Source organism: Peromyscus leucopus, chromosome 9 (genome assembly GCF_004664715.2).
Source record: "Peromyscus leucopus breed LL Stock chromosome 9, UCI_PerLeu_2.1, whole genome shotgun sequence".
In the NCBI taxonomy this organism is placed as follows: domain Eukaryota; kingdom Metazoa; phylum Chordata; class Mammalia; order Rodentia; family Cricetidae; genus Peromyscus; species Peromyscus leucopus.
Window position 1 is genome coordinate 45,768,364 of NC_051070.1, and position 27,027 is coordinate 45,795,390.

The following is a 27,027-nucleotide window of genomic DNA, read 5'->3' on the forward strand; positions in this document are numbered from 1 at the left end:
TTTTGATGGTTTCATGTTTCAAAAAAGTCTAAAGCATGCCCAGGAATGGATAGCCCAGGCAGTGTCAACACAAGTCACTTGTGAGACTTATTCAGACAAGTCACTTTCTAGTTGTCAATGTGCTCTGAGAGCATACTTGTTGCCTTCATATGGCTTGTATAGGACAAGAATAGGAGAAATCCGGACAAGGGAAACATTTTTCACAGAGACCAACTTTTCTGTTTTTATTCATTTCATAGGAAATCTCTTAAGATCACTATTTCTCCTTCCCTACTTCCTCTATGGTTCTCTGCTGAGATTAAAGAAAACTAACATGTGTGGCTCCCTCACATATGACTAATAATACCCTATATTACCACTTCTGGACACTGCAACAATTCCATGACATCGACTTTAACATCTCCTTCTATGCAAAACATAAACACCAACCCAGCCACAAATCCTTGGATTGACAATGCTGTCCTACCGGCAAGATGTGCTAGTGCAATGGTGGCAGGAAGATTGTAGGAGTAACAAAACAATCGCTGACTTGACTTAAGGCCCACTCCATGAGATGGAACCCATACCCAACACTGCTTGGGTGACCAAGATCCTGAGACTAGATAGCCCAGGGCCTAGGGTAAAACTAAATACTACTAGACTAAAAAAAAGAGCAACAGAATGACTCCTAAGGACATTCTGCTGCACTCATAGATCATGTCTTGCTCAGTCGTCACCAGAGAAGCTTCTCCTGCAGCAGATGGAAACAAATATAGAAACCCACAGCCAGACATTATACAGAGAGTGAGATACCTTGGAACCCTCAGCCCTAAACAAAATCCCTCCCCTCCGGAAAACCCAGCATAAGAGGAGGCAGAAAGAGTGTAAGAGCCAGTGAAATAAGGCCTCTAAATCAACATGATCAAAGCTCATAGGAACTTACAGAGACTGAGGCAGCATGCACAGGGCCTGCGTGGGTCTGCAACAGGTACTTTTCATATATATATTACAGCTTATTTTTTATGGGGTTCCTGACTGTGTGAACAAGAAGGTCTCTGTTTCTTGTGACTTCTCTTGGGCTCTTTTCTTTCTGTTTGTTTTGTCCAATCTCAATGTGTCTTATGTTGGTTCATTTTATTCTATTTTTTTCTTATTATTATTCCCTAGGAGCCTGTTTCCTATTGAGACTCAAACATGGAGTGAATCTGGATGGGTAGAGAGAAGCTTGGAGGAGTGGAGGGAAGGGAAGCCACAATCAGGGTATACTATGTAAGAGAAAATCTATTTTTAATAGAAAAAAGAACCCTCCATGTGGATACACAACCCAGAGAGGTTACATAATTTGCTTGAGGCTATACACCTGAGGGAAAGAAAACAGATTCAAACCAAAGCCCATAGGCTCTAAAGCTACTATCTGCATCTTCTAGAGATGACATTTCACTGTCTAATGACAAAATTATTACCAGCAAAATCCCAATCTATTGCAGTTGTAGGCTAGTGCCCTCCTCTGTCTACACCTTCACTTCCCCTTCTTTTCACTATTGTGTGTTCCTTCCACTCTCCACTTTCTCCCCATAGTCAACCCTCCCTTTCTTCATGGTCATCTCTACACTCTTGAAGGAATGTCTGGTTCTATCTTTGTGTTATTATCCTTTGATTAAATTTAAATTAGCTGTTCAATCTAGTTTTGTGTGTAACCCACCTTCTCTGGCCCCCAAGAAGGAGCCACTCGTCAAGGGAAAGCTGTGTAGGGTTCTCAAATTGTAGTTAGCAACCTTGCTGTCTTCTCAGTCACCCTGGTGGCCCACCCTGGTGAGGACCTTAAAGGCATTCTCCCCTCTCACATTTCCAGTTCCCAGCTTCCAGCCTGCAATCAGTAGATGTGCCTGACTCTCCTTTTTTTTTTTTTTTTTTTTTCTGAGAGAGGAACTCCATCAATAGGAGCTCTTGGTACCTGTGTTACCAGAGCAACACATACATCTGTCTGCCTCCTGCATCTTCCATGAAGTAAAGGGTTAAGTTGACTTGACCTATGTCCATCTTATCTGCGTTAATCCTAAAATATTTGAAGTATATTTCTTATTTGACAGAACTTTCTTATTTTCATACAGTACATGTACATCATCTTCATACTTACAATATTTGGCCATCGTGAACCTGATAGTCTTATTCACAGCAGCCTGTTTATATCACTAAGTTATTGCCTGTCAGGCATTAGTACAAACTCTAGATCCCTGGAACTCCAAGTCCTAAAAGGCTGCCTAGGAATCTTCAAATTTCAAGCACAAGAAAAAGTGACATGCATATAAATTAGATAATTGAAGTCTCTTAAATGCCAATGTAATAATAATAATAAAATCTCCATGATGCCTCTCCTTCCTTACCAACAGTGTTTTGAGCTAAGGATTTCTATAAAAAGTGTAGAGATAGGACTGTCACAAGTCAAAACTGTAAGAGGCTTTTCTTTAGTTATTTCTCCACAAATCTTGATGGAGTAGAAGAGGCTTAGCAGCAGAGCAGAGCTTGTATCAATTCCAAAATCACCTCCTTCTATCTCAGCAATGGTGGGTAAGTTAATTAGTGTCACCCAGGTTTTTGTTCTCTACATATGTTATAAGGTGACTGATATTACCTAGCAGAAGAGTACACAAAGAAAGATATTTAGAGCCTTTAGCATACATTAAATTTTTCAATCATCGGTAAGTTCTTAGAATATGGAGATTTGTTTTATGTCATGTTTTGGGTTTCAGGAGCATATGTGCACTGTAAAAAATAGTACGTTCAGTGTGTTTTATACAAGTACATCATGTGCCCATATTACCTCCTCTTACTGCCCCTCTTCTGCCCATTCATCCTCTTCCTCTTCTCCAAAGGTTCCCCCTTCTACTTTCATGTAACTGACAGGTTTTGTTACTATCCTTTTTGGCTTTCCTTAAGTCACACACATCACACCCTCATATTATACAACTCACATCTCCAAGGAGTACAGACAAACGTTTGCAAAGACTTTGAACACTTCTCTTTCCAGCCACAAGGCAATGATAGAGATGGACTTTATATGCTACCTCAGGTAAAAAATGAGGAGAATATTTGAAGTGACATTTTTCAGAGATGGGACAATGGGACATGCAGGACGATGAACACCTAGAAACATCTGAAACCGAGCCTATGATGGCCTCAGCCTTCTCTCTGGAACATGTCCAAACAGAGTCGGCCTTCTACCTAAGTGTGTAGTATCCTCAGGGTACTGTGGGCAAAGTGCATGAGTCTGACTTATCAGATGTGGTGTCCACACGCCTTCAGGGGCTTCAGCCTTGTGTCATGACAATGGCTATGAGGAAAATATGAGGAAACTAGGGCAAAAGCCAGGGGAAAAGATGAGCAGAGAGCTAGGTCTGAAGCTCAAGCTGGGTTGAAAATGGGTCAAGTTCCCAGAAGCAAGAGCTGGGAAAAACCTTGCAATACATGGAGAAAAGCACCCCAAAGTATTTCATCCAGAATTAGTCTAAGTTCTGGGTAATCTAAAGGGTCCCCTAGATATATTTACTCAAACATGATGGAAGCTTTGAGAGACTCAAAACTGTTTCCAAGGAACTTGGCCATATTCTGATCCAATTCCAAAAATATATGAGGAAATTAAAAAAAAATCTATCAAAGTGTTTGACAGACACAGACTTACTTAGGTGTGCAAAGAAAGAAGAGGACCACATGGCCGGGAGAGAAATCAGTCATAAGAAGGAGACTCAGAAGTGGCACAGACAATAGAAATAGTAGAAATGTAAAATAAAGAAACGCACGAACACACTCCAGATGCATGAAAAGATAGAAGAAAGCATAAACTTCGTGGGGGATGACAGGAAAGATGCATTCCTAGAACAGACACACTCTAGGAAGATCATGGTCAATTAGGAGAAAAATACATCAGCCATGTCAGTCAGGGGCAGTGGGTGGAGTCATCCTTGACATCTCACCATGATTAAAGATGTAAAGACTATACTATAGAAATGTCTAAGGGCCTAGGATAAAACTTTCATTTTCATGTTTTGTATAATTATTCATATAAATGAATAAAATAGTAAATCTACTCAATTATATAGCTGCTGAGCCCCAAGCTCTAAGTTTGATAATAGGGAAAATACAAAGATGAATTAAGTATGAATTAAGTTCTTGCCCATAGAAAGCAGCACAATCTATTAGATAAATGATAGTCATGAAAATGCATAATGTGATATTTTCACAACTTAAGATCATAGTATGAACACATAAATAAGGCTACAGAATAATTAAAGGAAGTAAAATGAAAAAATTATACAGAATTCGCTGTGCAATTACTGCATATTAACAAATAAGACTTTGACATTATAAAAAAGATTCAATATATATTAATATGCATAGATGTGCACACTCACATGCGCACACACACATGCAACAGGTTAAGGACCCTCAAATCAGTCTTGGTATGTGAATTTAACTATAGATTTTCTTCCTGTCCTCAGGCAAATTAGAATGTCCTCTATGAGGGAAAATATATGATTTTCCTCAGGGCTTAACTAAATTATTACTTCTCTAGGGAAGCCTTTTTTAACCTCTCCCCAAGAACCTCTAGGTAAAAGCATGTTCTTCCTCTTGATAATGACCCATGGTTGGCAATTAATCACTTGCATAATTATTCATATTGTATCTGTATTAGTTACTTTTCTGTTGCTGTGATAGAATATAACTTAAGGAAGAAAGAAAGAGGTTCTTTTGGTTCAGGGAGGAGCTCATTATGTAGCACTGGATGGTCTAGAACTCATTTATGTAGACCAGGCTCCCCTCAAACTCACAGAGATTGACTTGACTCTAGCTCTTGAGTGCTGATCTTAAAGCTGTGCTCCACCCTGCCTGGCAAGAGTGTTGTGTTGCAGTTTTTGTTTTATTTTTGTTTTGTTGCTTCTGGTTCCAGAGAGCTAAAATTCATAATGGTGGGGAAGATATGCATACTAACAGGAACAGGAAGTTGACTGTTACATTTCCATCAACACAGGAAGTAGACAGAGCAAACAGGAAATAGGTTCAGGCTATAACCCCTCAAAACCTAACCTAAGTGATGTACTTCCTTCAGTGAAGCTCTGTCTCCTAAAGGTTCACAACCTCCCCAAACAGGCCACCAACTGGTAACCTTGTGTTCAAATGCATGAACCCATGGGGGCCAATCCTCATTCAAACCACCACAGCATCTACTTCATGTTCCATAAGCACATCACCTGTCATGCAAATTCTCATTTCTCTGGTTCCTTATAAAAGACAGTGTGCATTTTGGACCTCTGGAATATCATGGTGCATGAGTAACTCTACTCACACGCTGTCCTAATGTCCTGGAGAGAAAAGGGTAAATGCCTGTGTCACATGGGACAAAACTATCCCAAGGATATGAAATATGGTTCACAGATCATGAACTCTGAGGCAGTTTCCTGACACAGGATAATGGGGACTCTTTCAATTAGAAAATGAGAACAAAAGAGAGCTCTAAGCACCATCTCTGAGAGCCCCACTACTATGTGCCAGGCTTCCTACCCGCCCATAAGCATGCCAGGGTCAGAGAGGATCTTCATGAACACGTGAGACATTTGAGATGGGAACTGTGCTGCCAGGGGTGCTATTTTAATATTAAATGCAAGCCTGTGGGGGTAGTTTATCCACAGAGTTCCCTGAGAATCCGTGAGCTGAGGAGACCGTGTGTAGCAGATTTTTCCAGAATGCATCTGTTACCCTAGACCTCACCTCTCATGTTGAGCCTTGCAACCAAACAATGGACAGAATCTAGCAGGTCACACAAAATAAGAGAGAGGGATTTGGATCAGACTGACATTAGCATGGCACACAAAAGAACTTCCCTAATTTCACAGCAGAAAGAGCCCATGGCATGCAAGACCATCATGTGTTATGGGTGCCAAAGCTACTTTTCCATCTTCCTATCCTATCTGAGCCAAGGGCCCATAGAGTAGACTGCTCACTGCATGCTTCCTTCCCAAAGGTTCCTCAGACTTGTCCTGCCCAACAGGAAAACAGTCACTTGCCCTTGTCCTTCTTTCTCCTTCCCTTCCCCACCACTGAATCAATTTCCAAGGCTAGACTCTGAGGATTCATGGTTATTTTTTTCACTTTCCTTATATCCCACGTGGATGGTTGACCATTCATAATGTTTCTATAATCATTAGTAAATGTCTCTTGAGGCCCTTCACATAGTTATATCTCTAATTCCAGGATTATGACTAGCATTATTTTATTATTGTCTTATTTGGGCAACTGTTACAGCCTTGTATCTAATGACCTGTTGCCAATGTTTCACATTATCAGATTACCATGGGTGATCTGCTGCAGTACTTAGAAAGTCCTTTGCAGAAATATGGTGGCCACCTCACCACTGCCATGCTTGCCACTCTGTAGCGGCACCCTATAGCATCCATACCTATCAGAAACATCTCCACTCACCCTGTTGATTTGTATTTGCTTATTTCCTATTCCTGTCTCTCCACTGACTCTGCTGCATGGCAGTGAGGTCTATGTCTTGTAATCCCAGCATTCAGCACAACATCTGGCTCAGTAAATCCCAGTTAAAGGGGCGATGCTTGAGGAGATGAAAGGATTTAGCAAATGCCTCTTCATATCTGGGCACATTAAAGAGGATAAAAGGTGTTCCTGGGAGGATTAAACAACCCAAGAAGGGAACTAGAAAAAAAAAATAGTCCAAGGAAGCAGAGATGAATGAAAATGAATGAAAACCTCAGGGAAGGGGAGTGGATAATGAAGAAGACCGTGGGGACACTATCCCACGCTAGCCCTCCCATGAGTCAGAGAGTCTACCTTTCAGAGTGGCAGGAGCTGGCAAGGATAGGGAGCCAGGGACATGTAAAGAGAAGACAGCAAGGAATGAACTCAGGGCAATGAAGAGTGTTAACAGTTACTCACAGATAGACAGAGTCGTTCCTGCTTTCAAGGTAATCCCTAGTGAGGGTGTAGCACTCTGATGTGTGTGGCTCTCGTTGCAGCTAAAAGGGAGTATGATGTCATTTTCAGGTGCAACAGAGGGCATGCTAAGGAACTTAGTGTCAAAGATTCATGTCCAAAACCGCAAAGAGGAAGATATAATCTCATGACCAGAAGATATCCACAGTCTCCTGCTCTCCAACTCTTCTTCCAGTTGATTTTCCAGCTTTGGAAAACAAACTAGGACAGATCCCCGTGACAGCTCCACACTTGCTGCATGAGGACCTCCTTTCCTGTGCTTCACTCTCCAGCAGGGACTTCTACCTCTGTGGTGACTCCACTCTGTAGCCTGAAGCCCTCAAGTCCTGTGAAACAGGCCCAGGTAGGGGCCCCCATCTCCACCCAGACTCTCCATTATGACCCTTACTCCACCACCTGAGAGTTTAAATGGGAATTATCCCCAAACAGGGGGACAGTGCCTCTAGATACCACAGGCTATCAGACAAAAAGTCCAGTGCCAGGAATGGGTTATTTCTTTTGCAGTGTTTGGTCACTGGGATCCCAAAGATCCCCCCTAAAACATTACAGAGGATTGCCACTGCTTTTAGTTACCCTCTAGAATCTAGTAGACTATTTTGCTAAAAACATCACATACTTAACTTATAGAATGTGGAGAAACTTGACACTGACCTGGACGCTCTGTCCTTAATGGTGAGCTTCCATAGTGCTCTGAGGTGCTGTGTATGCTACAGGAGAAAAAGGGAATCACTAGCTGACCTAGCTGTGAGAACTACAGTAATAACCAACCTAAAAAGACACAGTCACGGGTGCAATAGTGGCATGAATATTATGGGTGTCACTAACCCCTCGTATTCAGTTTAAGGCCAGTTCCTCGAGATGGAAGGCACTGCCTGTCACCATTAATGGGGCCAAGAACCTGTGGCCTAGGGAACAGCCTACTACTATAACTCTACTAATTGTGCATAGCATTAAACGAACTTCTAATGATTTATCACTATACCCAAAGATGATTACATCTCTCAACCCTCATCAGAGAAGCTGTTTCTTGCAGTAGGTGATGATTAACTCAGTGATCCACAACTGCAAAGAATAAAAGAGCAAAACACAAAGAATAAAAGGCTCTGGAGCACGTGGGGATATCTGTATCACACTTCCTCCTTGCAGAGCTCAGGGAGCACCATGGAAGACGAGATGGAAAGAGCTAGAAGCAGAGGATGACCACAGGAAATGGTACTTCCTGGACATGACAGGCAGTTGCTCATAGGAAGTCACAGACATCCTGACAATATGCACAAGACCTGTGTGAGCTCAAGCCAGATTTAAAAAAAAATATCCCAGCATGGAGGAGGAGGGAATCAGGAATCCTATCCCTAGGTGAAGAGCTACTGGAAACTGATAACTGCTGAGAGAGGGAGTGTAGCTTGAGTTTTTGCACAGTCGAAAATCTTTGTCACCGCAATTCCACAGCTGCTCAGACCAACCAAGTAAACACAGAGACTTATTGCATAAAACTGTATGGCCGTGCAGGCTTCTTGCTAATTTCTTATGCTTAAATTAACCATTTCTATATCTATACTTGCAGTGTGTGCTTACCGTGTCTTAATGCTGCTGTATGGTGGCAGCTGCAGTGTCTCTCTGCTCAGCTTCTGCTTCCCGATTCTCCTCTCTCCTTTCCCCTACTTCTGCCTCCCTACTCCTGCTGGTCATGGCCATCAGTGTTTATTTATATAGACGATATCACAGCAGGGAGAGTCAATCTTTTTCAAGGATGTGGCCCCTGAGAGTCTACACATGCTTCAGTAGATAGCACTATACCAATGCACAAACTGGTGGCACTGAGTGGTCAGAGTGGATCTTTGAAAAAGAATGCATGAAATTGGAAGAGAAGAATGGGGGCTGGGATGGGGAGTAAACTTTAATCAAAACATAGTATATGCACGTATGAAATTATTAAACAGTGAAAACATCAATTAAAGTTATTTTAAAAAGACATGAAGTTAGGAAGAAGGAGATGTGATAGGGGATCCTGAGGAGAATAGGGAGGGGAGTGTGAGGGGTGGATATGATCAAGATCTATTTTGTGTGTATCTACATAATGAGAATAAATTTTTATTTTACTTTATTTATTTATTTATTTATTTATTTATTTATTTATTTATTTATTTTTTTGAGGCAGAGTTTCTCTAGGTAACAGCCATAGCTGTTCTAGAACTCTCTTTGTAGACCAGGCTGGCTTTGAACTCACAGAGATCTACCTACCTATGCCTTCTGAGCCATCACACACTGCTTTAAAGAACAAAGTTTACAAAATCAGAGAGAGAGAGAGAGAGACAGACAGACAGACAGACAGACAGACTTGGACAACAGAGAAGTGAGTACCTGGCTGCACAGATGGTCAGAGCTTAGGATTTGACGGCTAGATTCTGATCTGTGGCACCAGGGTGGGGGTCCCCTATACAGGACAATGTGCATCACAGAGAACCAAGAACAGGTTTCAGGAAAGACCTGAGTGGAGAACAGCTGTTAGGAAAGGTGGAATTAGGTAGTGACACCATTCAGCTACACACACCCACACACAATCTTAGACAAGGTCATGTGAGCGACGACATACATGGCAAAGACATATGGCTGCCCTGGCGAAGGTCTGCGGTGGCTGACAGGAAATGCCCAGTGCAGACAGCTGCACCCTGGTGTCTCAGGAAATACTGGCTGCTATTTCCTAAAGGATGGATTAAGTTTGCTACACACCGGCTTCCACACTGTGAAAACACCGTGCATCAATATAGCAAAGACTCAGAGAAAATCAACAAAGAAAGTAATTTACCCGTGTTTAACCCAGAGTTGGCCACGGTTGTCAGGCCATCTATATAACGCAACCTTCACCCCACCTAATGACAAACGGGGGACACAGATCACAACAGAGCAATTTAGAAAGCATGGCTCTAACGATGCACAAAACACCGAGAGCAAAACAAATGAACATCAACAACAAAAATCACAAACCCTCACAACAATTATGGGGATGAAACACACATGGAAGAGTAAGTGGAGGAAAGCAGCATCCCCTTGTAGCACAGGATGCAGGATGGATGCATAACAATCTAATGCTATATTTTGGACAAGAGCAAACAAGTCCACTACAATGATCTCACACAGAACTTCACAGGAAGGTAAATGGGCACTTCTGAAAGTGGAAGCAGATGTGGGGTGATAAATGGCAGAGGCGTATTTATGGTAGCTTAAGACAGCACATCAGAAAAGTAACATGGTGATAATAAGTGATGCAGTTTCCTGGGAAATCCTTTTGATAAAATCAAGGGATATGAAAAATGTGTACTTTGCTTTGCTGATAATTTTAATCTCTCAATAAACTGAAGAAGCATCGAGGAACAGGATTTAGTGTCAGTTTAATTTTAACAAATATGGGAAGAGTACTTGGTCATTTAGAAATATCAGGAACTTTGGGAGAAAGCCAAGAGCTCATAAACTGAGCCTTTCTATAATCCTGTCAGAGTTACTGCAGGGAGGTTTTCTTGGAAGGGATGCTACACTAAATAATCTTCAAGTTCCCTTTGAAACATTAAAGACGGTCTCTAGCATTCTACAGTCACACTGAAGAACTCCAGAGGTGGCCACTTTGGACACTGAGCCTATGGTACTCTGGCTAGGCTAAGAAGGAACAAACACATAAAATGCAGTGAAAAGGGACAACAGAGCTTCCCATAAACAAATTATAGAACCGTAAGACTCAACCAATTTGTTGCTAGAATAAAAACAGATCACTATTATACAACAGATATTTTAAAAACCAAAAGACATTCATTGTGGTGATATTGTGTTCCTCAAAATATTGTGCACCCTAATAAACTTATCTGGGGTCAGAGAACAGAACAGCCATAATATTAAACATAGAGGTTAGGCAGTGGTAGCACATGTCTTTAATCCTAGCATTCCAGAGGCAGAAATCCATCCGGATCTCTGTGAGTTCATGGCCACACTGGAAACATCCAGGCGTGGTAACAAGAGCCTTTAATACCAGGAAGTGATGGCAGGAAGCAGAAAGGTATAAAGGTGTGAAAACCAGGAACTAGCTGGCTAAGCTTTATCCAGTCTGAGGAAACAGGATCAGCTGAGGAATTGGCAAGGTGAGGAAGCTGTGGCTTGTTCTGCTTCTCTGATCTTCCAGATTCACCCCAGTACCTGGCTTCATGTTTGTTTTTATTAATAAGACCTTCTAAGATTCATGCTACAATTCATAGAAATCTGATTTCTCACAAAAGATAGGAGAATTAATGAGAAAGTACAAAACTGAAAATACATATATCCACCCCCAGAGTATGCAAACTATTCAGCACTTAGAAATAGAATGAAGAATTCATAAAGGAAACACTTCTTAAAGGAATTAATATTAAGAAGAAAAAAAGCAAGGCTAGATAAATATTTTAGGAAGTATGAAGTCAGAGTGTTAAAATAGATTTTTTTAAAGTAAGCAGACATAAACCAATTAAAAGTGATCTATGAGCTCATAATGAGAATAACCTATTTATAATAGGGAAACATAAGTAAAAAGAGAAAGAAGCAAAATAGGGTGTGTTTGCCAGCTTTCTGCTACTGTGATGGAATGCCTGAGGAAAATCATCTGGAAAGGAGAAAAGGTTTCCTTTGCTTATGGCTTCAGGGGTTTCAGTCCACAGCTGTTGGTCCCTGGAGAGCAGAAATTGTGCCATGAACACAAATCAGAGCAAAGAGAGAGGAATGGAAGGGCTTTGCTGTGGATATTGCTCTATATAAATAAAACACTGATGGCCAGTGACCAGGCAGGAAGTAGGTTGCCAGGCAGAAAGTAGGTTGCCAGGCAGGAAGTAGGTGGGACAAGGAGAGAGAATTCTGGGAAGCGGAAGGCTGAGGAGGGAGACACTGCAGCCACCGCCAGGACAAGCAGCATGTAAAGACGCTGGTAAGCCACCAGTCACGTGGCAAGGTATAGATTTATAAAAATGGGTTAATTTAAGATATAAGAACAGTTAGCAAGAAGCGTGCCACGGCCATACAGTTTATAAGAGTCTGAGTGATTATTTTATACGTGGATTGTGGGACTACGGGGTTTGGTGGAACCTGGAGAGAAGCCCTCTAGCAACAGGCCTTGGATTCAAACTTCCTGTCTAAGGACGTATTCCCACAACCTAACTTCCTCCCACTGGGGCCCACCTCCCAAAGGCCCCATCACCTCCCAGGAAAGCCACTTGCTGGAGAACACGCCTTCAATGCATAGACCTTTAGGGGAATTTTCTTACGGAATTTGGATCTTTAAAAACGCAAAGTAAATAATAGCCTGTTAAATTTCAAATAAAGTTAATAAATTAAATATAACTACATATCAAAGAAATTAACTGCCTAGTATAGAGTAAGTAACTCTAAAATATGCTCTTCTTTGACCTACTAGTTCTACACATAAGAACCAACCAAGCAAAATTACTTTAATTGATGAGAAGTCCTGACTATGCTTTAAAATGCTCACAGTTACCTTTTTTTTTTCCCCAAAACAAAAATTAAGGAAACAGGGATTCACAGGATTCACAGAAGTGAACTGATGCCTAGTTTTCTAATCCTAGCCTGGGAGGTCACAGGCCCTAGTGGTGAAACTAATACTACTGTTTTGCTAGATGGTTATGATCGCAAACTGCTTTATTTTTATTATTTGTATTCTTTAAATATATTACTGTTTTGCCTGCATATATGTATGTGCATTGTGTGCATGCCTGGTGCTCACCAAGACCAGAAGAGGGAGCCAAATCCCCGGAACTGGAGGTAAGGATGCTTGTGAGGATGCATAAGGATGCTTATGATAATATGGGTGCTACGAACCAAACCCAGCTCCTCTCAAAGAACAGCCAGTGCTCTTAACTGCTGAGCCATCTTTCTAGTTCCCTTAATCTGCTTCTAAATGCTCATGTTTATATCTTTAAAGTAGCACTGTTCTTGGTCTTCATCACAAAGACTTTTATTGTTGTAGGGGGTGACACAGTTAATAAAAAAATTCATAACTGTCTCAAATGCCAAGAATAAGTGATGGTGGAGTGATTGGCCCTAAATGGGACATCTGTGTCACCTCCTCAAAAGCTCAGGAAAAATGACAGGGACAGGATGGACAGTAAAATCCTGAGCTTTCCACTCCTGAACCCACTGGAGCTGTAGTTATCTGCGGAAGACCTGTGCAGAAGCTGGGTCTTCAACATTTTGTCAGGTGTGGGTGTGGTTCATGAGTCCCACTCCTTCCTGATGGTCTTGTGGAAGTTCACGGTTGCTGGGGGAGAAAGGGTCATTTTCTCCAATGGCGCCTACCCCACACTCAGGCAAGAAACTCACACTCAGTGGGTCACACAGGAAGACACCAGAGTAGGAAGAGGCTTGTTGGGAACAAAAAGGTTTCCGAGGAAGACGGAGGGGAATGAGGGCTAAGAGGACCAAAATTCACCGTTACGTGTATGGAACTGTCAAAATGCTTTAAAAAAGGAAAAAATAGGATAAAAAGCCAACATTCAGCAAATACTTATTACACACAGATACACATTTTGCATAAGCTACTTACATAACATGTATTATAACAGATCTTAGCAGACATGATCACACCACAAAAAAGGTTCATATTGCTCTAAAGAAACTCAATCAGAACAAAGGAGTAGAAATGGATGAAATACTTAAGAGTGTGGCTACTGACCTGATGGATGATTTACCTTTTTAACATGAAAGCAAACAATGGAGAATAGTTGAAGTTGATATGTTTACAAAATACATAAGAAAAAAATTCCATATTCACAATGACTGAAACATTTCATAAAAAAAAAAAAAAAAAAGACAGAAGGAAAACACACAAAGACCAGCCAATCTCAACAGAACCAGACAGGATGATGGGTCAATATCTGCAGTTAGCTGGTCCTGAGAACATAGCCAAGTGCAGTTTACCTCATCAGGTCACAGAAGTGAGGAAGAAAAGCCGGGAGACACCCTGAAAGGCTCAAAACCAGTTTAGGCTGCCTGGCTAATACAGCAGATAGAGAACGCAATTCAGGGCAGATACGGTAAATCTTCTATAACGAGTAGGGCTGTAATTCTTTTCATGGTAGGTTGCTAGGAAAATCATAAATTGGTCATGGTTAAAATGTCAGAAGACTCAAAATCGTGAAGAAAAAATAATGAATTATTGAGGTTTGGGCTTCCTCTAGAAGTCACACGTTTTCTGAGAGAAATGGGAGCCGAGATGAGAGAGGAGTCCTCTTTGCTGTGTGAATATTTCAATTAGGCAGCTGGGAAGAGGTGAGTGGGGAAATACAAATCTTTACTCTTGTGTTATCAAAAAGAAGTATCTGCCTGGTCGAGCTTCTGAAAAGGGCCTGGATGAACTGATTTGCAAATCATTGACAACGTCCTTTATGTGTGTGCACACTCACCCATTCAGCAGAATAGCTTCAATTATAGTAATTCTAGGGTATTTTTAAAGGTGTGATTTCACCAGCAACATATTCAAACTTGTCATAATCCTCCTGCCTCAGCCTCCTTGGTGCTGGAATTATAGGTGCATAGTGTCTCAGCTGGCTACAATCCAGTCTCTTTTTTCCTTGGTTTTTCTTGTCTCACAGTTTCCTATCACCGACCTCCTCTCATGCTCCTTCTTTCTTGCTGTACTAAAAGGAAACCATGGGATGGAGAATTGGCTCTGTGGTCAGAAACACTGGTTGCTCTTCCAGAGGACCTGGGCTCCACTCTCGGAGCTCCCACGGTCGCTCACAACTGTTTCTACTGGTTATGACCATAGTTCCAGGGGATCCAATGCCCTCTTCTGGACTCCGTGAGCACCAGGCATACACGTAGTACACAGTGACAGGCAGGGAAATCATCGATGCATATAAAATGAATTTAGAAGGTTTTGAAGAGAAACCATACATACATATGTATAACTATAATTTAATATAGATAATTTAGTGGGGTTTTTGTTTATGAACAATGTTGACAAAAGAGAAGGGGAGGGAAGAAAGGAAGCATGGATGAAGGAAGGGAAAGAGGAACGGATACAGGGATGAAGGAAAGAAGGAAGGGCAGTTGGGACTTAGCACTGTGGGCAGAATTAAACATCCAAAGAGAGCTGATTCCAGGTGAGTGGACACCACCCACTATCTCTGGACTTGGCGGTCAAAGACAACCAGACAATTATTACGCTGTTTGACCACATCCTTCAGTATAGTACCTGGTGGTCATGCCATCAAAGCACACCCCAGGGTGGGGATGAGCCCATTTGTTCCCTGCTGAGGCTGCTGTACCCAGTAGAGCTGTAGTATTTGTTGAGTGACTGGGCGGACATGCGAGTCCCACCATCTCTGCAGACAAAGCTCATCTCCCATCTGATACCCCTTCCCTTCAGAGCCCCAGGGACTGAGCAGCAAACTGCCATATTGCATCTTTACCACCCACCACTGAACATCCGACCCTGCACATCAGCTTCTAGTTCTATCATCACTCGCTTCTTTCTGTTTCAACTGAGACATGCTTTTTGCTGATACTTACGTGTGTGTGTGTGCGTATTTTTTCCAAAGCCTTTTACAAAACACGCATAAAACCCTCAAGAAACACATATCGAATTAGGCAGTAAAACCTTTAAATGACCTTTGACTTGACATTTCTAAATATGCTATCTATTGATTGCTCTGAATTACTGTTTGAGGGTGTGGCAGGCAGCGAAGTCTGAACTTGGTGTCAGCTGAGCTGAGTGGCTGCATGCGTCACCTCAGTACTGGCAAAGTGGCCCTCAACGGCCATCTTCTACTTCCACGTTTGCGCCACGGGGACACGAGCGGAAGCAGCCACCGAACACGTGTCTCCTGAGCTATCACAGGGAGACGGCGGTCAAACGGAGCGATGCACAAGAGTAAGTTTCACAAATTGGAAAGACGCTATCAGCCACCCCATCTACCACTCTGGGAGCGCGGCTGCCGCTGCAAGGCTGTGGAGAAAAGATGCGGCGTGTATCAACAGCGGTGAGGGTGCGGGCTGCTGTGGCTGCCAAGAGCAAAGTGCAGACGAAAGCCATCTCTGGTGCAAACAGCCAGACATGCCCCAGTCAAAAAATCAAGAGCCATGTTCAACACCGGCCTGGAGTGGGATTACCGTGGAACACCTGTCACCCACAGTATTTGGCAGTGCCGCAACGCGTCTTTGAAACCGGGAGAAGGCTTACCAGACACGAGCTGCTGGCCAGGCAACCCCACGGGAACCATGCCCAAGTTATTCATAGCTGTGGCCCAGGCTGTGGGATCGGTGACGGACATGTTGAGCTGCGTGGTGTCCAGGGCTAGACTCCCCAAACCATCAGCTGCTGTAGGAGAAACAAACGGCTTAGAGTTGACAGGCAAGGCTCTTCCCTTTACAGGAAACCATGCTTCTAAAGATGCAAGCTTCATTCAGCACATCGCCAAGACTTTAGAAAAAGCGCTGTGATCTGTACTACACCAATAATCTCTCCAGATGCAAAAGCATCAGGGTGGGAGCATAAAGATGGGGGCATAAGGAAGTGCATTCATGGAACTTTCTAGAAGGGAACTTGATGACATGGAATCCGTATTGTTTGCAGCATGCCAGAAAAGAGGACCTCTGGGAAAGAAATGAAGACTCACTTTGCTCTTCCCTGTGAGGTAACACTTCCTAAGAGACAAGGTCTAGAAGAAAGCAGTGAGCAGTCAACTGCCTAGCAGAGCAAGCTAGATAAATGCATCTGTTTCCGAGCATTATGCTGGTCCGGGCGTCCCTTCTGACTAACCATCCAACAAGAAACCACTTGCCAAGGACTAGAACAGGTCCTGGTTGGGTTGGTAAGGTGATCGCCAAAGCACAGTTCCTCTAAGGGAATGCATGTGTCCATCTAAAATGACTTTTTTTTAGAATATTCCTTTTTCATTATTTTATTTTTTTTTTAAATTGTAATAACATAGTTTCCGCCTTCCCTTTCCTCCCTCCAACCGCCTCCCATAACCCCCTCCTTGCTGTCTTTCAAATTCATGGCCTCTAAACCAGTAAATAAAATTAGAAAACAAATGGCAGAAATTAAATTAAAAAAAGAAAACTGGAAAACTGTGATAAATTTGATTTAGCACTCTTTTTTTTTTTCTTTTCTTGAGTTTCATAGCCTCCTCCTGTCCCCAGGCTCTGGCCCCTGATTCAACACTGATTTTCATGGTTGAGCAAGCTTTTCGGTAAAAACGCAAAAGATCTCTTTTGTGTCTCCCACTAGCCACCAACCTTTACCTGCTGCCATCATCTGAGGGAGCTCCTGAGGACACTGGGCAATGCTCTCGAAGGCAGCCACTGCATCTACCATTGAGTTACAAGCACCATGGGGCGCCTGCGTGCTTTGACAGCTGAGCGGAGGGTCCCCTCGGACAGCATTGGACTCTGCAAGAGAGGAGAGGACTGTGGTGAGGAAGGGGCATCCGCAGTAAAGAGTAACGGACTGCTGTCTATTTCAACAGAGAACGGAACACAAAGAACCACTTCTAGCGTTGGGGACATTACTCAGGTGCTGACTGCTGACCCGCAGTGTTGTGGCACGGTTCTCCGCTCAGGAGATTGTATGGGTCACCTTATCACCTCCCCTGGCCCAGGGCCGGCGGCTGAGTGTGTCGGGGTTTAGTCTCCGGCCTCAGCCTCTGAGCCTTATCAGCACCGGCACAGCCTCTTCCACACACTGTACACCAATAGCCCGGGCGGACTCGGGCGAACATGATTTCTTTTCAAGTTAAAAAAGACATTAATTGATGTTGTTATTTTGGAAGACGGTCATCTGTGAAATGTATTCAAGGAGGACAAAAAGCGGGGAGGAAGAATGAAAAAAGCAAGGACCTCTTTTTCTGTAAGGCTGGCAAAAGAGCGAACAATCATCAGAAAAGGCAAGAGGAAAGACAGGCAGGGCCTGGCCTGGGGAGAAATGCACAAGGCTGAAGTAGCAGAGGCAAAACGTTTGTTTTTCAGTTCTATCAAATGATGAATTTAAGGCGCCCAAGTTTGTCTGGTCCAAATTTTTCCTCAGAATTACATGGCACATAGTGTGTATATGTATATATGTATGCATGCCTGTGTGTATCTATATTTATAGAGAGATATGTCTTTTGTTATACTCAAAGTGTTTTTCTAATAAATACAAATAACAATACAACACACAGTAAAGTTACAAAGGGCCTCTCTGTGACATCAATGATAAAATTATAATGCCGTTTCTCCACCCTTACAAATGCAAAAGCCAACCATGCGCACATTCATAGTTTAAGTGACTTTTGCCAGTTGCAAACCTGGATGAGCGACCTGAAGACTTTTTGAGATGACAACTAGAGTTAAATATTTGTTTTTGTTAGGTGTCAATTTACTGCCCCCCTCCCCCCCAGTCACATTTCCGTTCAGACTTTTAGATACTCTGGTTTTGGAGTATAGTTTGAGTATTTCAAGTTACAGTCTTTGATTCCTAGGGCCAAGTATCAGTGGCCCACTCCTTAATAAGCACAGTGAGGCCAGAAAGCTTCCTGCCAGTTCAGCTGAAATGCAAGCTCAGGTCTCAGTATCTCAAGGGTAGGCGCACAATGAGCATGCGGTTTTTGTAGTTCCACAAATCTTGCGCTGTCACTAAGAACAAATGAGACGCTGGGGCATTTTTCTCCCAATTACCTCTCACCTAGCAGTGGATGATTCCAATTTGGGGAACAAACTGTATTCAGAACACAGACATCAAAACTTTCTGTTAAACACTAGCAGCAAATGAATCAAGAAAGTGCTGATGGATTGTACAATTATCATAGGCAACAAATAGCACAAGACGGATTCTTTACATATAAACCAAGTTCAGCAAATACTCAGCAAGCCTGAGTGTAGGCCCTGTGGCTGTCCACTCATCAGCACTTTGGCAACGCCCCAGAGTCCTTTTCTCTCTGCTCCAACCCTTTCAGGGCACCAAGGCAGAGCCAGACGAGCATGTCTCATTCCTCCTTCAACGGCCCTGTAGTGGAGCAGCCTCGGATCACCACAAGGTCACTATTTGTCTTACTTGGCTCTCTAAATGAAGTGTGGTTGGCTCCCTTCCTCCAGCTCAGATCTCCGCAAATGGACATCAATCACACAGTTTTCTTCCTGTCTAATGAGTTTGCAGTTCTGGAACACTCTATCAGAGAATATCTCCTTACCTTGTCGGCTTTATGGCTTGTGCCTCTCCGGCTACGCTTAACCTTGACTTTTTCTACAGTGTTACAGGGATGGCACTAGCTTGTCTTGGCTCCACACTGTCTGTCCCACTGGTAATTCTCCCTGTGGAGGTTGCGGCTTTATAGAGGGGTATCAAAGACCCTGGGGGCCCATGGCCTCTATCTACATCTTACACAGCTACCTTAACAAACTGCTGCCATTTCAAAAAGATCGCATTATTAGCAGGTTGTGGTTAGTAAACTTTCATTTATCCCTATCTTGAACTCTGTGACTTTCAATTTATTATAGCTCTCCAGTTTCCCAACCCAATGGTTTTAATTACATACAACTTCATGTGACTATTAGGTACCTAGGCTGGTGTCTCTGAAGCAAGTTCATTCCTACCAGGTACTTCCAGTGGTCTCAAGACTGACAGGACACTTTTTAAAATTTTAAGCTGATTTGGTCACATGGACTTGAACAAAGAGGAATACTGTAAATATTAATTACTATCTGGTAATTTATGAATGAATGCAAGAGTGACTTTTGTACTCTGTGAACACTTACTCTTTCTGTTGGGTCCCGGCCCCTTTAAACCATTCAAGACAGCGATGCTTAATTGATCATTCAAATCAACTTCCCTGCCTTAGTTTTCTTATTTCTAAACTATAGGAAAGATTAATATTTCTTAATGATGTTTATTTACACACAGATACAGGGAGTTAAGATTTACAGCTAATAAAGTACTTTGAATATAGTAGGTGATAATTATTGTTATTTTATTTGGAAGTGCAGTGTTTCTATTAAGGTATCCTGGGATCTTTGTGTTCTGGTGTATAATTATGTAATTAATTATAAAACAGTGAATAACACTTGATATTTCTAAAAGTAAGTGTTGCCCTAGTTTTCTGTACCACACCTAAATTGTAGCAGGCTGTTTCATTCCCCACAATTCCTTTGTAAAATAACATCATATAAAAGATGGATGATTTTTTTCCCCTCCAGCTTTTCCTTTCTATGCAAATACAAAAGCTTTTAAGAGCTTCCTGACAAATTATGAAATTGGCGGTTTCTGCTTACAGGTTTTACTGAGGGATTATTATTATAAAGCAATCAGATGTACAGAGTGTCAAGGATAACAGGAGAGCTCTGCCTGGGCGTAATGGACCTCCAACCTGTTCTTTAGTGAAATATACTGAAGGCAGAAATCTTACACCTAATTTCCCAAATGTTTAACAAGATACATTTTGCTCAGTACTTCACTGGGTTATATCAACTGAACAAAAATGTCTTATCAAGCCTACAAAAGCACTCTAGTTCAGAAGAAGAATGGGCTGCTTCTACTTGGGAAAGTGTAGTGCCTTCTAGTCCTTTCTAACTCTATACATACTAAGGACAAATATTTTAAAGAAGAAAATCCACCTGTGGCTTTCCACAAAAAGGAGTTTCCTGTTAAAAGGAACAACAATCAGCTAGGTTTTCAAAATATTTGATTAAAAAATTAAATTTACTTGACCTAATTCCTTAGACTCATGCCTACTTTAATAGAAAAACCATTACAACAGAGAGAATAGGTTTTATTAATGTCTTTGAATGAGATGAGATCAAAGCAAACTTACGTTACATGATAGCTGAAGCCTCATTTGTTAGGAACTCTTTATTAGCTATAGTTTACGTGTGTGCTAAAAGGTTGCGTTTTCATCCCAAATTCATGTCTTTCCATCACTAAGAACCTATCTACTATTGGTGTTCAGCAGGACACCTGCTGACCATTTCATAGTTTAGAGAGACATTTCACAGATTAAAATGGGATACCGTACAACTAGACATATGCTATGCATATGTTAATGTCATGTTTTTAAAACAACTATGACAATATGGGAGGTGCTTTGCTTCTCCTACTGGTGCACCAGGGAACTCCAGAGCAACCTTTCCATTAAAGAACAACTAGAAAGCTGTGTGTTTTACATTTGTCTTGTAAATTTGTTTTCTTTTCGCAAACAGAGACCACAAAGACAAGCTCTGCAGAGTGTTTTTCCACTGTTTTCTAAGGCGAACAAGTCATCTTCACTACTGAGTGTTTCACTGCTCAGAAGATGAGAGGAATCTGCAAATTTTGGGACAGAATGAAACTGCTCTTTAAAACATGGTTTTAAAAGGGGTGGGGAGGGGGGGTAGTGGTGGAGAGATGTAGAGATGGCTCACTGGTTAAGAGCACTGGCAACTCTTCCAGAGGACCCAGGTTTGAAACCCACATGGTGTATTGCAACTATCTGTAATTCCAGTTCCAGGGAATCTGATGTCCTATTCTGGCCTCCAGGGGTACTACATATGTGTGGTGCACAGACAAACATATATGCAGACAAACACTCATACACATGCAAAAACAACAACAAGAAAGGAAAACAAACAACCTAAATACATTCCTGCATGCAAACACTTAAAAAACAAAACAAACAACAACCCAAAAACATGGTAAGAACACACAAAAGCTAACACTTTTCACGTCTCTGTTTGCGAGAAGGGATCAGTGGTGGCCACCATCATAGAGACAGGTCACTAATCAAGCCACAGAATATCAGATGGTTCATAGGAAAGTATCCAATGTCAATCACAATGACCTTGAAGAAAGATGCCATTTGTGTTCTTAGGGAAGAAGACAGGAGGTGCGGACTCTCTCCTCTATGCTCCCATGGCACTCTGTTCTAGCTCCACTCGCTAATCAACTCTAAGCTCAGGGTGATTAAGACGATTCATCAGGTTTGCCCACCCTGAAGCTAGCAAGCACAACCCTTCGTGCAGAAATACCAGCAAACTCTTACATTGCTTCTTAATTCTTCTGAGTATTGGGAACACTTTGAAATAGCTTAAAAGTGGTACGGAAGAGATGGATGATAAGAGATAACCTAAACTCCTAGATGAAAAAATATGAAGTTTTTAAGTCTGGGAAATATACAGGATTCTGACTGCTTATTAATGATCACTATCTGTTAATTAGTGTCAAAGAAGAAAACTAAGGTTTTGATGGAGAGCTTTAGGTAGAACAAATTGATGGGGAGATCTGTTAAGCAGTATTATCCTTTAAATTTTGCATTTATTTATTTTATGTGTATGAGTGTTTGCCTGCATATATATGTACATGTACCATGTGCATCCCTGGTGCCTGCAGGGTCAAAAGTCAGTACCAGAGCCCCTGGACCTGGAGCTATGGATGGTTGGTTGTGAGCTATACGTAGGTACTGGGAACCAAATCAGGGTCTTGCGCAAGAGCAACAAATATTCTTAACCACTGAGCCAGCTCTCCAGTTCCTCTACCCTGCCACAAGTAGTAACAGTCTATTAAACAAAGTTAAGAGGATTCTTCTTCGAAATGAGGAGAATGCAGAGGCCACTGCTTGCAGAGGTGAATCCAGGGAGGGCAAACCAGGTCACAGCTCCCATCAAATCCATAGAATTGAACATTCTCCTTTAACAACCCTCCATTCCTTGTACAGTGATAAAATCATTGCAGACTTTTCATAACTGTCAGGTTAGACATTCCCATCACAGTGTACCTGCGAAGAGAGACCATCTCCACTTCACACATTCTTCCTCAGTGTTCTCTTTACGACAAAAAGGCGAAGGAGTTACGGAATCGTTCCTCTGTGGCAGCATTCTGTGCCTTTCATGGACCAGTGTTTCTCGCTTCCCAATTCAACTCCCCTCTTCCTGAGCCCTTACCTGAAGAATGGATCTAAGTGCAGACACAGCTAACTCCCCTTTCACTGCTAGTATTGGCCAACACTAAACTGAGGATGATTAAGTCAACTTGTCAATCTCCAGCAAGAATGCAGAAAATGGCAGGATCTCCCCCTCACCCCTTCCACGTAAATATTATCTATCTATACCCTTTCAAATGCACGTGTACGTGGGAAGAGGAAAGGAAATGTAAAGAAGAAAAAGGAGCATCACCACCAAACAGTTTGATGCCAAGGCTCAATCCCAAGTCGTGGAGGTTTGAAAGCTAAAGAATACAATAGGGAGAATGTTTCTCAGAAGCAAAAATAAAGATGGACTTTAAGTGTCAGAAAAAAATAATTTAGGAGAAATGTGTCAGAGAATACAAGACGAGCTTTTGGTGCCCCCAACAAGTCATCTGCTGGGATTTCAGGTCCCAAATCTCCCCCAGCGCAGGGTCAAGGGTGGGTTATCACGATACATTCCCTTTGTGAGGTTTCTTGCAGCTGCTGTTCGAAATAGCCCAGATCTATAAATAACTGCATCTCCAGGCCCACTAACCAGTACATTAGCATGACAGAGGCATAAATGTATAGTAGGAAGGAGGTGAAATCATTGGAAGAAAGGAGTTTCAATTTGGCATGTACCACAGAAGATGAAAAGCAGATCTGGCCAGTTCTCAAACACTACATTCCATTATGGGGACTGTGATTATATCCTCCATTTTTCTACCTTGTCAAGCAGCCAATTTTAAGCTGTAAATCATCTTCCTTTTATCTTAGGTAAGTAATGATCACAGAATGGGTGAGGCATTACCTCACCCTCAACATGTTGTCTGTCTCCAGGAGAAGGGCACACAAAGATGGACAGGCAAGGAGGCCGGCAGGTGGATAGGCAGGCAGGCAAGAAGGCAGGGTTCCTCTGAAATCATACAATCTAATAACATGACCAAAAGAGACTTATCCATCTAAGTAAACAAACATGAGTAGAAGAGCAAAACCAATTACTTTTTGACACAAGAAAAACACTATTCAACATTTTAGATCTCTCTCTCTCTCTCTCTCTCTCTCTCTCTCTCTCTCTCTCTCTCTTTTGTGTGTGTGTGTGTGTGTGTGTGTGTGTGTGTGTGTGTGTGCATGTATGTCGAGAAATGACAGGTACAATTATTTTTCTCAGGAATCCTTTGCTTTTCAAAAAGGCTACACTCCCTATTTCTAGACTGAGCAAATAATCAAAGAGCAGTCTAAGACCTTCAGGAAAAAGCACTATTCTTTCCACTAATAACAGAAAGGAAAGAGAAGGAAAGAGGACCTGTGTACTCTCATGACCATCTATAACTTTTAGGTCTCTGAAGACAGCTTCTAAAAGCCATGACCTTCTACATAGAGACCACTTCAGGTTTCCTGGAAAGGATAATGTTATATTTGAAGACTAATTGTAGAAAATACAATAGCTCAACCAGTTCCCTTGTGGACAGATGTCAATCAGCACCCTCCATTCACTATCTGTTCTCTTGAGTTGCTTTCTACCTTCTAAATATATCAATAGTAAAACAATTAGCATTGTTCTATCCTGATGGTGAGTGAGTTATTAAAAGAAGCACCATTACCAGTAAACCTGAGCCTGGATGGATGAGCCCTCATTATAGCAGAGCCCTTGAGATTCACGACCAACACACCTCGGTTCACAGAGCACCATGGTGTGCAGAATTAAATGGTACTTAAAATTCATCACTTCCAATTTCTCACAGTACAGAAATTTCCAAAATGTTCTCGACAGGTAGTTCCATTCCTAGCTGATGCTTGACCACCATTTCAAATAGTCCTAGGTTTGGACAAGTTCCCTCTCTACCTGTCCCCTCACCTGGAGAAGAGATCCAAGTCTGACTTCTGGCCTCAGGCCTACTTTCACAGAGTGAAAGCCTTAGTAGTGCAGCCTTAGAAAAAAATGTGCCAGCTCTCCCTGGAAGAAGGTCACTGAGTCTCCACCACCATCTAAGCAAGTCATAGCTACATTTATGAAGGTTAACTAGGACGTAGCCAACTTCCTGCCACTGCTAAGCCCGTTCTGAATTTTCACTCTCTTTTCTCTTCAAATTCACATGTGGGGCTCCATGGAGTAAACCAACCAGAGAGCTGTAGGTAAATGGAAGCTTTATCTGAAACAACACAGCCATGGGCTGTTGGGATTGAGCAAGAGAGAGCAGGGAAAGGCTCCTTTAGAAAAAGGAGCCAATATCTGAGCAAGACTTCAGGCAGAGTCTAGGCTTCAAAGACAGAACTATCAAGAGATGCATTCTTCATACTGAGAACATGGGCAAACACATTAAAGAATAATTTTACACATGCATCCTATAAAAATACTGTATCTATCACATTCTTGTTGACCACAGATACACAGAAAACACTTTCTGCAAACATTACCTTCTTACAAAGGGGGGAAGAGGAAGAGGGGGAGAGAGAGAGGGAGCAGATCCTACAACATTATCCAATCTCTGCTGTGGATGGCTCAGTGTTTTCATTATATACTCATTTATCCCTTGACCCATGCATGGAAAACAAATTAAGACACAAAGTGAAACATTTTAATTGTCCTGGGTAAATAACTGACCCCCAAATAGCTGCAAACCCTGGTAAATGAGTTATCTATTTCCAAAAAGCCCAGGGCAGAGCCCTGCTTGAGGCTATAGAAATCTACCTGCAATAAAATCCAGATCAGACCCTGACCAGCCTGAACCAGTGGCTCATCCTGCTTAACATTTCCTTTAGTAGAGTCACAAAGAACAGAGTTAGTTACTCTTTAAGCTAATGGGTTCTTAATGATGTCATTGCAGCCCAATGAATAAAGCATTAGCCCTGTAGCCAAGATGCCCGGGACTTACAGACACAGCAGCTCACACCTCTCTAATCCTCTGCCCCAGGCCAGAGGCCTAACTTTCTCCTCCTCTAAATTCCTGAAAGACCACCTATGGCCCTTGCTCTGGTGAGTAACAAGTGGGTAAGGGTAAGGATGGTGGAATTCACAGCTTCCAATCAAATAGTGTGCTTACTTCATGGTGGCCCATACAGAAAGCTTCCTGGCATTCTTGGGGAAATGAAGGGTGCACAAAGCCTGGTGCAGATGTAGCTGGGCATTTGCTAGAAGGTTCTAGTCTGGCAGGCAGCACTCTGAGGAAATGGGATAAGACCCTGGTGCTGGTGGTTGTGTTCAGCAGGACTCACAGGGAGGCACCTGGGAGAGAGGGAGGCCTGTGGAGCTTGAACACAGTCAGGCTTCTGATGGTGGAGGTGTGTGTGTGGGTGGGGGGGAGTGCACACAGAAGTGCTTCTAAACTCTAGGAGTATATGTGATTCAGAAATTAGAAAGACTGCCCGGGAGCTGGAGTTGGAGCTCAGGGCTTGCCTCGAGTGCACAAACTCTGGGTTCAATCCTGAGCCCCAGCCCCATGTAAAACTGGCATGGTGGTGAAGCCTGTAGTCCCACCATTCAAGAGGAGGAGGCGGCAGGACCAGAAGCACAAGGTCGTTCCTTGGCCACCTACTGAATAATGCTCAGGGACGGCTGTGACATTGAGGCAGGTTGAAGGTCACTGCCACACCTTTCTGCTCCAGTTCTAACAGGTCTGCCCCTATCTTGTCTGGCTTCCATTAAGGGTGTAGAAGCACTACCCTCCACCCTCACCTTCTCTGAATCCACCGAGGAGACACTGGCCCTTTAAGAAGCCAAACTGTTCCCTTAATCACTGTCAAGTGATCTTCTTTATATGAAGAAGCAGAAGGGAAGGGTGGGAGGGAGGTGTAAGTGGCAGGGGGGTTAGGAAGGGAGGGCAGAGGAGGGGATGAGGCAAAGATAACTGATGCTAAGGGCGCTTAGTACAAATACAGCTTTCAAAGAAGTTGGATGGAGGCGCCTTACACAGGAGGAGGATGCACCCTCCGGAGCACAAATTATAAAACAAATATCCCAGTATCAAGTGTGGGATACCTTCCTAAAATTGGCCAGGGTCACCCCAAAGATCCTCCAGATAATAGAGGCTACTGCTACTGCTTCAGGTTGCCTGGCAGAACTTGAAAATAAGTCCCTGTTGCTGTAGGTACCACATATGCTGGTTACAGGATATGGAGAAAT

General features: G+C 42.5%; 1 protein-coding gene across 1 annotated transcript in view; it reads right to left on the bottom strand.

Moving 5' to 3' along the window:
* The window catches only part of Enox1 (ecto-NOX disulfide-thiol exchanger 1), a 552,113-nt gene that overhangs the window by 189,379 nt on the left and 335,707 nt on the right, over positions 1 to 27,027 (bottom strand). The window contains 2 exon segments of the mRNA XM_037208374.1: positions 16,199 to 16,336; positions 17,263 to 17,409. Of these exon segments, the coding sequence (XP_037064269.1) occupies positions 16,199 to 16,336; positions 17,263 to 17,335 (211 nt within the window). The 5' untranslated portion in view covers positions 17,336 to 17,409.